The following is a 10,442-nucleotide window of genomic DNA, read 5'->3' as shown; positions in this document are numbered from 1 at the left end:
ATTGAATCAATTCTAGAGGTGCCACATATTCTCATCCAATTAAATTAACCTGCATACAGGCAAAAATATATGCTCATCCAATTAAATTGACACATCATCATGTAACTTGAGTTTAAAGCAGAGGCCAGATATTCTATATTTTTTTGTCATCTTATTTTATTTAATTGGCCAAAGCCCAATAATACAAACCCATAAACTCAACAAACGGGAAAACTACAGTAAACAAAAACCACTTGGGCCCTAATCCTATTACCTAGCCCGTCAAGAAAGACAAACCGACGTGATTATAAACGCGAAACCAAAAACGCCTGTTAAGCCCTCAATTACGAGGAGACACACATCACAATCAAACCTTTTCACCTTCGCCGCCCAGAAAAATTCACCGCCGGCCAACCAAACACCGTCGCCGGATATACCTCGGAGACAGGAGCTTCACCACCTCTCTTCAACACCTTTTATCCTTCTATCGGAGAGCTTCCATCAAAACAGAATAGAGATCTCATCTGAATTCCTAAAACCACCATGCACAGTACCCAACGGATCCGGAAACTACGCCACATACATCGTCATCGCTTGAGCTCCAACATCGAAGAGCATCAATCACCAACCATCGATATCTCATCCAATCACCAAGCGATCAAAACGAAGACAGCGAGTTACACATATCGGATAAAAACCTGAGAAGCCAACTACACCTGAAATGATAAGGTCGTAGTCGGAAGCAAAACGCCGACCGCCTTCACCAGAGAAGAAGGTGATGACGCCAGAGACTGGGCCAGCCATACAAAACAGAGAACGTCTCCGATGCTGGAAGAAAAGATTAAACAAGACTTTGACATAAAGGAAATGGTAACCGGCGGCAAAAGCCACCGGTCACCAAGCGGAAAACTATTTTGAAACTTTTTTTAGTGAGAAGTGGGAGCTTTAAGTGTTGTGATAGATAATGCTAAGTATATTTACACGTTAGTTACACGTTGATATTCTACATTCTTTTTCTTTATTTTGTCCCGACCTAATTTGTTTTATATTACTGTCCTAACATGCCCACATTAACTGTCTCATTAACTTGTGTGTTTTGTTTATCACCAGCCCATTTCATAGCCCAAATCAAAACAAATATACATAATGCCCTCATCCAATATGCGTTCACCTAACCTTCCCCATCTCCACACTATAAATCCATTCTGGTTCTCTCACTGATACTCAACATACAGAGCCGGCACTTAACAGAAACGGATGAAGCCCATGTTTCCAGCCACCAAATATTAAGTATGAAACTAGCCAATATTTTATCAAATGTTTCTTTAGATTTTTTTTTTTTGATAAAAAATATTTCTTTAGATAAGTTTTTTATTTAATAAACATTGGTCTATTTAGGGTTACAGGTTAGAAAGCTTCCTTCTACTACATTTGATATTCCTTTTTTATCTGTAATTAATAGGCCTTTTTTTTGTTTTTTCCTCCTAGCCTACTGCTTTCTAAGACCGGCTCTGTCAACATACTCGGTTAAAAAACACACCCGCAACTCCATGGCTCTGAAATCGATCTCCACGGCTCATGCTGCTATTTCCTTCAAGGATGTTCTTCCCGCTTTTCAGTCCCGTAACACAGCGAGAGGAGGATTGCTAATTGGTCTGCTCATCGATAAACATGTTTTTCAGATCCTTTCTTACACAAAGTTTAGAAGTAGCTTAATAATCTTTTTGTTGAACATTCCATTTTTCAGGTTTGTTAAATTTGTTAATGGTCCATATATTTTGAAAAGAGTCAATACGTTTGATTTGGAGATGTCACAGTTGGAAGAAACTCGGACACTATATTCTCAGCGTCTGTTAAATTTTTTATTTGTTTGATCAGATTAAAAGTTTTACGACCAAAACTTGATCTTTTAAGTTTGTTTTTCCATGTTCCAGGTGATGGAGGTGTAGAGATAGTACAACGTGAAGATCAATCAGGTCGTGATGAAAATAATACAACAAGAATGTTGCAATGCGTCAGAATTTATCTGATTTAAGTTATCCCTTATATATTAATTGAAAAACATTACAACATTGTTTTGTATCAAAGTGTCACCATGAGTATAAAATTCAGAATTATAGAAAAATAGGTTGGTCCATCTTAACTTATATTATACTTTTTATTAAACTAACTATCAAATTGATAAATAATGTACAAAAAAATATTCTCACACTTTCCTTAAATAAAAGCTATGAAATTACCTAATATGATTAATATATATATATATCAATTAATGATTATGAATAATAAATATTTGATAACAATTTTTGTATCTTAGACCTTTTTTGTTTAATTTTATATTATTAAAAGATATTAAACAATCACAGTAACCATATAATAAAAAATTTAGATTTTTTCTTATATGTTCTATTTTGAATTTTTTAAAACGACTATAAATTATTAGAAATTTTAAAATCTCACTTTGAAAATTTTGTAATCAATGACTTATTTTTTTATAACAAGATACAAAAAATCATAAAATTTTATTAGTATGGATTTTTATTTAATAAATATTCAAATTAAATAATATATATATATATATATATATTCAGCTAATGACTTAAAGCAAGAAAATGGACTGCATCAATTTCGTAGTCCAGTGGAAACCCTTCAAAACTATATGGAAGACTAAGGTCAAAGTAATTCGATTTTGGAAACAATACTAAGTTGATGGTTCTAAAACCATTAAAATGGTTCTCACTGATGTTAAAGTAAAGAATTTTAAAAATTGTAGAACATGTTTTTGTAATAAAAATTCACTTGATGACCACATTACGGTTTTTATAGGTATAAACTGGGTGATAAAAATTTTAAGCCCAAATCGATCAGGCTCATCAGAAATTCAAAATAGATTTTGGTCCACAATTGCAATTACAAATGCTCAGTCTAACATATATATCTTATTATATAAAGTACAGTTTGTTTCTCTCCCAGGGTGTCCACGTCGTCTGCCACATCACTAATTCGAAGTTTCCTGGTGCGACACGTGTCCCTTAACTCAATACACATCGTTTCATTTATTCAAGTTTAAGTTTTGTTTGGGCTTTTGATTGCACAAGATTTTAAAATAAAGATTGGTGAAGCCCATCCTGAATAATAGAAACTGGGCATTCTTGAAACGTGTCGCGATATCGGCTCAGAGAATAGGCTTTCGATTCACCTTCTTCCTCCGTCCCCATGTAGGTATTAATGGCGTGGTGATTAAAATATCCACTAACCCAAATTTGAATCGTGAAGGATCGGAGGCGGTTTTGGGTTCGTGGAGATCGATGAGGAGGAGAAAACCGTATGAGGTAGATGTGAGGGAGACGAGGTGGTGAGTGTCGCCTCTTCTTGCAGGAGGATGGTGAACCAACAGTGTTGGAAAAGAGATATCTCTGTTGATTGCCGGAGAAGGTGAGTTCAAAGACGGTGAAGAAGTTGAAGATGCAGTTTTTGGAGGAGAAGAACCCATTTTTGAGTCGATGAGGTTTAAAAGTTAGTTTCTGGGTTCTTGATTGATGGAGAAGAGAAGAAGAAAGGTGGAGAGGGAGGTGAAATGGACGGACAGAACTCAATCATTATCGTAGGTGGAGCTAATATGAGAAGGTGGTCTGAGAAGATGAGAGTTTGAAGAGAGATGTGTACACTGCCGCAGCTTATGGTGATTTGGAGAAGCTTCATTGATTGGTTGAGTTTGAGGGTTGCTCTGTTTCGGAGCCTGATGAACTGGGCTACTATGCTCTTCAATGGTCTGCATTGAACAACCGCACCGCCGTTGCTCGGTACATTATCGACGTAACAAAAGTTCACTCTTTTTTTCTAATCTGGGACTTTGTGTGTTTGGATTGGTGTGTGAATTGTTAAGCATCAGCATTTAGTTTAAGCTCACCACACATACTCTTTTGTTAGTCGAGAGACAAAACGGAAGCTACAATCATAATTAAGTCAATCAGCAAGGAACCCATCTTCAAGAATCTATTCTTCAATTGGCTCCATACACTCCAAAATCACCTTCTTCTTTTCTTTTTTTTTTCTGTTCATGCGGGATTATAAGATTTTGTAAGGTTTCATTGATACTTACTTGATTTGTTTATTGAAGGAACTGAAGAAAACAAAATCATTGATTAGGTCAGGGAGATAAATGATCAAACTTTTAAATCTCACAAGATGGATGAAGAAGAAGAAGGTGATTGATTCTTTAGCCAAGTTCACCACTTAAAAAAAAATAAGAGGAAAATCGAAATTAACTATCAGATTCCTGCAGTCTCCATCGAAGATGTACAGGAGAGCTCTGTGCTTGGGTTTCTCCTTAACCTTCTGCAAATGATTCATTGATTTAAGTTTATTTTTCGACCGATCCTCTTATGACCACTCAGATGATCAGTATAAGGTGGAAATGTTGTGTTCCTTAGAAAAGGACTATATATGAATTACCTTGCAATTGCACCTGATGAATCAAAGTTTACGATGATGATCGATGAATGCAATTTCAGGCAACTATTAAATCTATAAATAAAATTAATGTTTCTGTACACCATGTACATATACAAACAACCCACACCAAAAAAAAAAACAAAAACAAAAACTTGATTTCAATTTTATATTTTATAAAATGATCTTTAAACTCTGTCGACTTACTTTTAATTTTCATAAAACTAAAACTGAAAAGCAATATTAATTAAAGGTATATGAATAGTTACTAATTCGTCAGTCTCCGTGACCCGAAAAGATTAAAAATAACAGAACTATAAATTAGTAAATGAATTATACAGCAATTCAAAAAATAATCGTCAATAATCAGTAAGGATTCATCGAGTAAAGTTTGAAAGTAGTAGTCTTTGTGAAAACTATGTCTGCAAGAGTGAAATAAGAGTATTTGTGAAAAAAATTAAATGGATTAAGCAATGTATGCTTCACATTCTTTGTCTCAATTCAAGGAGTGTCCCATTTGTTGATATTCAAATATATGTTTTGTGGAAACTAAGTTTCCCAAATTGAATCGGTAAAATATGCTACATAATTTTTTATCGGTTTTAACTTCTACGGCATCCGTTTTGATGATACTGAAATATATTGGATCCCTTACGTATGTTATTTTAATTTGACTAATGATATTCCTTTGGTTTCCTTTATTAAGGATTTCACTTTTTGATTAATCACTGTGAGTTGATGAGATGTGACTATCCATTATCAATGTATAACTCCTTTCAAAATGTAAGAACCTAATATATTTTTTATTGCTCAAATGAACATAATATATATTATGATAATTTTTCACAAAGTAACATATATTCAGACAAAAGGTTATAAGATATCAATCTATAAATGGTTAATTAATTAATGCATAAGTTAAAATTCACTTTCCTTACAATGATTTCAGGACCAATTATTCTATAAATGGTTAATTAATTTATGCATAAGTTAAAATTCACTTTCTTTACAATGATTTCAGGATCAATGATGTATAAAGTGAAATAAATTATATATACATACTTTTGATAAATATTTTAAGATGGAAAAATCTGATTTTATACAATTACAATAAAATGTATATTAACAATTAACTATATATTTAAATTATTGTACCAAAACGATTAAAATGAAACTATTATATAAATCCGGCACGCAGCGCCGGACAACCCAATTGTTTAAAATGCGTAAAACAAAAACAATGAATAATTTAAAATAATTTTATAATTTTTTAGCTACTTATATTTTTATTAGAAGTTATAATATTTATAAATAAAGTAAACATACTAAATATATAATCAAAATTTAAATTTAATCAAAAATCCCGGACATAGCCCGGAACGATCCTCGGAAGGCAATGGATTTTGGCATACATTGTTCAAATTTATATGTTATATATTATTTAGTATATGAATACCTTTCTTTGGTGCTCATATTATTCAACAGCCAATATGATAGTACTGAAGGGTAAAGCAACATATTTAAAATACAACTGAACGATGAATAATTAAGAATAAAATTATATGAGTTGACAACCTAAAATAAACAAACATATCAAAAGATATATCCAACAAAAATAAGATAAAACATATCCTCATTAAAATTATCTCAACGCTCAAATACAAAATTTAGTTAACTGCAACCCCTGATAATGCATACCTTATAAAAATAAACTTAAGAAATGAGACTGATGAACACCATGAACAACATTCCCAACCGAACAACACCATTTCCAAACCAATTGGATGGCTAATGTTTTGATTGCCAGTTTTTCACCAAAGTTAAAAAAAAAAATTGTTTGGAAAATTATGTATAAGCCTTACGGCTGACGAAAACCTCAAAAAGAGTCATATACATTAGTTGTTAGATACAAATTATTCAACTAAGAATGATATAACAACTCAATCATGGTGATGCCATAGAAACAAAAATTCAAAACAAAAACTATTTACAAACAAACTACTAACCAACAACTTAAATTAATAAAATAGTATACCTCATTCACATTTCTTGCAAATGTAAACCTAAAATACAAACCGCAAAATCATATAAAAATAATAATCTAGATCAGTAAAGTATATCCCGCCCGTAGGGCGGGCCGACCCTAGTCTTTATATATAAAAGACAGTTTGCTTCTCTCACAGGCCTCCACGTCATCGTCCACATAGGAAAGTCGAGCGTCCACAGTGCGACACGTGTCAACGCAGCGTTTCATTAAACCAGAATCTGATGGGCTTACTTCATTCCTCGCGTATTGGGTTGGCCCCACAGCCGTTGACAGCCTCCAGCCCTAATTTCACTTACGCGTGAAACATTTAGTCTCTCATCTTCTCTGCAGCGGCGGCGTGACGCCTGCGATTCTTCCCTCTCGGATGAAACATCCGGAGTTATGTCTTTGACTTTATTCCAATTATAAATTCAATCGATCGCTCAGACTCTTCGATGCGCCGTTCGTAGTTCCCGAGTGGTGTAGATCTGTATAAATATGTAAGTAGTTATTATCTTGAACGCATCTTCTCCTTATTTCTCTTGCGATAACCTGATTCCTGTTACTATGGCTATTTCGAGAGTCTTCTTCTCCGACTTGAAGTCCGGCAAATGCTCTTCCGTCGCCGAAGCACGTCTTCTACGGTTCTGGGAGGCGAGGAACGTCAAGCGCGGTGGTGAGTTGATGTGGGTCGATATGCTGCTTATGGACGTTAATGTAAGTACGAGTCTTCATGTTTTTCTTTAGATCTGTGTTCCTTCATTTTCTAATTTTTAGATCTTATTTGTTTCCGTCAACTGTGATGCAAGCTACTATCAACGCAAATCGGCTTCCAAAATTCCGAGAGAGGCTCGCCGCCGGAACGATGTATTCTGTCTCTGGCTTCGACGTGGTTCGCTGTTGCTCAGAACTTCAAGCTTGCGGACTCTTCTTTGATGATTCGGTTTAACGAATCAACTGAGTTTGACGTGCTAGCTGATCCGGTCTCACCATTACCTGTAGAGGGATGCCGGTTCCGTAACCAAACTGAGTTAGTTGGTTTGGCCAATACTAACACTTAGCTTCCAGGTACGGATGTGGTTATATAAATGTTTGTTTTGTATATTGCCTTTGTGCTATATGGATTAGTGTCTGTTTACCACGTAGCTTGCTTATATCGATTTTGGAATCTGTAGATATTATTGGTGAGATCATGGCAGTGAAGAGCACCGTGTCTGACCCTCCGGCGGACAAAAATCGTGTCATGGTCACCGTTAAACTAGACAAGTGATTTAGATTTTACTTTTGAACCTTCAATATTTGCTTATTCGTTTTAACTACACTAATGGTTGTTACAAATATGCAGTGATGTGTCTATTACTCTTAGCATGTTCGACGTTCAAGCCGTAGCTTTTCACCAAAAGCTTGGAGGCATGCGTGGTGATCTTAAAGTGATTGTTGCAACGAGCATAAATCCGAAGATGGTCGGAGGTATTCTGTTGTTTGTTTCGTACGGTGTCATGTGATATATGTAGAATCCTGTTTCTTATTTTTTTTCTATGATGTGTAGGTCGTTTATTCCTCAACGCGACATCAGGAACGCATGTCAATTACGATAAGGAGACAAATGCAGGGGAGTCTTTCTTTACAGGTAAGCTTAGCATGTATTGAGTGTGTAAGCATATGTTGTAAGTTTGTGATGCTGACGTTCATATATTTATGTACAGACTGGTGGCTAGAGACACAGGTCTTCCGGCCGCTGCACCACTGCTAAGGTTTTATGCCAAGGTTGAGCCTGTGACAATTGCTGAGCTTAACAATTTTATCACCACTGCTCAGTCACAGGTAATTAGTTTAACCTTGGCGCATTCGTGTGTATATATATTGGTTTTGTAATTTTGGACTGCATGTGATGTTGATGTATAAACCGTAGGAAATCGACTTCTTATGCACTGGGAGAGTTTCCCGAGCTGAAGCGGACAAGGGGTGGTGCTATGTTGCATGCTCTAAGTGCAGTAAGAAGTTGCAGCGCACTGTCACTTCGTTTGAATGTGCGCGTTGCAATAATACTAATGCTGTCGGGTCTCTTCGGTATGTAGCAAATTTGGTATAATATAATAGTTGGACGCTTTTCTGATCACATGCATCACACTAAGTACACTTCTATTTATTTGTTTTTTTAGTTATTGTGTTGAGATGGTTATAACGGATGATACTGCGGAAGGGACATTCGTTTGTTTTCATGGTATGATGGCTAAGCTGCACAATCTCAGGGCAAGTGAGGCTGTTCAGATATTGGTAAGCTATACGTGTGCTTCTTTATGTAGTTATTATATAACGTCACTAACACGTTTTCGGATTCCATCTGATAACAAGGCCGAGGAAGGAGTGAACCCTGAGTCCGTGGTGCCTCCGTTCGTTGCTGAAATGGAAGGCAAGACCTACACTTTCCAGGTCCGAATCACGTCATACAATTTCACCGTCAATCATCAGACGTTCACCGTCTCGCGTATCATCAATGAGGTTGAGCGTGCACCATCTCCTGACTTTGTCGATGATGTAAGTACAATGTTCGTTATGATGTTTCGTTATTAGCATATGCAATGTCTAACAATCTGAGTGTATCAGGGAGGTGATGACGATGATGATGATGATGCGCCGGATGGGACGACCAGTGGTGAGAAATCTGCTTCCGGCAAGGGCGGTAGTGAGACATCAAAGAGTGCTGGAAAGAAGCCAGTTGGAAATGTGCGCAAGAGGGCGCGTGTTGATTGATATGGATCGTCAGTGATCATCTTTCCATGTTCTGAATTCTAATAATGTTTTCACATTCTACTTATTTTTGGATTTTATCTATTTATGTTATAGATTTTCTTCTTTCACTTTCCTTTGTTTCTTTCTTTGTGGTTGTTATAAAATGATCTTTTGAATTGGTGGTTGATTTATTTTCGGTGAGTTAGTCAATTTTAATGATTATAATTATAAATATATATATATCCAGAAATTGTGATAACAATAGATACGAGTGTGAAAATTATTTGTGTTTTATGTTATGTGCATGAGTGTACGTCCATAATCATGTTATGGATTACAAAAACTTAAGTTTTTGGTTGTGTGCATGAGTATACGTCTACAATCCATAATATGATTATCTATGTTTCCCATGTGTTCACGTAAGTTTTTTCTGATTTTTTTTTTGTATCTTAGTGTTGTCGCAGATTAACTTATCGCATTAATTAATATTTTGGGGGTGGTGAGATGGCTATTCACACGTCTTCAAGACTGAATCATTTCTTTGGGACGTGATTCGACTATTCACATTGTATGTAACAAATGTTTGTAAAGCTTATAAAATAGTTGGGCCTTTGCATATATAAGAAAAAGTCGGACCTGGTATAACAAAATTTTATATGGTTTACGATTTCATTAACTTCCGCTGGGTCTTTTCCTTGAACATAAAGCTACGCACCATTTAATATTCTGTCTTACTATACAAATAATAATGCGGTTCCTACTCTAATACATAACATTATATTAAAATATTGGACTCTAATAAATGGCATAAAATATTTATCAAAATGGCATAAAATATTTAGTCTTCAAATACAATAACAATTTATATTTAATATTTATTTTAACTATTTACATAATTTTTAAAAAATCATCCCGCCCGTAGGGCGGGCCGACACTAGTGATTATATAAAGAAAACATAACTGTATGCATATTAAAAAAGTCAAATATATATATATATATATATATATTTATATTTAGTTTATCAATACTATATATTTTAAATATTTATTATATAAGTTCACCATTTGCAAAGCGCAGGTTATCCTAGTTCAGATGATTCTAAAAGATAGTTATATGAAGAAAAGGGATGCAAAACTGAGAAGAATGAGTCCGAAAGAAACTAGATTAAAGTCAATGCAATAATCTTTTGAGAGGATTAGAACTGAGATGAATGCTAATTTTTCTGCTGCTTCCGAGAAGAGACATGATTTT

At 34.9% G+C, this 10,442-nt stretch overlaps 1 protein-coding gene across 1 annotated transcript; it reads left to right on the top strand.

Moving 5' to 3' along the window:
* The first annotated feature begins 7,024 nt into the window (after positions 1 to 7,024).
* Positions 7,025 to 9,424, top strand: LOC106442609. The gene is made up of 10 exons (XM_048777060.1): positions 7,025 to 7,174; positions 7,267 to 7,487; positions 7,586 to 7,723; positions 7,803 to 7,927; positions 8,007 to 8,100; positions 8,164 to 8,281; positions 8,370 to 8,527; positions 8,620 to 8,734; positions 8,813 to 8,995; positions 9,065 to 9,424. Exons 1-10 carry the CDS (start codon positions 7,025 to 7,027, stop codon positions 9,209 to 9,211), a joined length of 1,449 nt encoding a protein of 482 aa, XP_048633017.1. The 3' UTR covers positions 9,212 to 9,424.
* Positions 9,425 to 10,442: the final 1,018 nt, after the last annotated feature.

The sequence above is a fragment of the Brassica napus genome, chromosome A3, assembly GCF_020379485.1.
Source record: "Brassica napus cultivar Da-Ae chromosome A3, Da-Ae, whole genome shotgun sequence".
NCBI lineage: Eukaryota > Viridiplantae > Streptophyta > Magnoliopsida > Brassicales > Brassicaceae > Brassica > Brassica napus.
This window is presented reverse-complemented; position numbering and strand designations above follow the sequence as displayed.

Coding starts and splice junctions, on each gene's coding strand:
- LOC106442609 (XM_048777060.1), top strand. CDS start 7,025: ATGGCTATTTCGAGAGTCTTCTTCTCCGACTTGAAGTCCGGCAAATGC. Junction 8,282..8,369: donor TCACCACTGCTCAGTCACAG/GTAATTAGTTTA, acceptor TATAAACCGTAG/GAAATCGACTTCTTATGCAC. Junction 8,735..8,812: donor GTGAGGCTGTTCAGATATTG/GTAAGCTATACG, acceptor TCTGATAACAAG/GCCGAGGAAGGAGTGAACCC.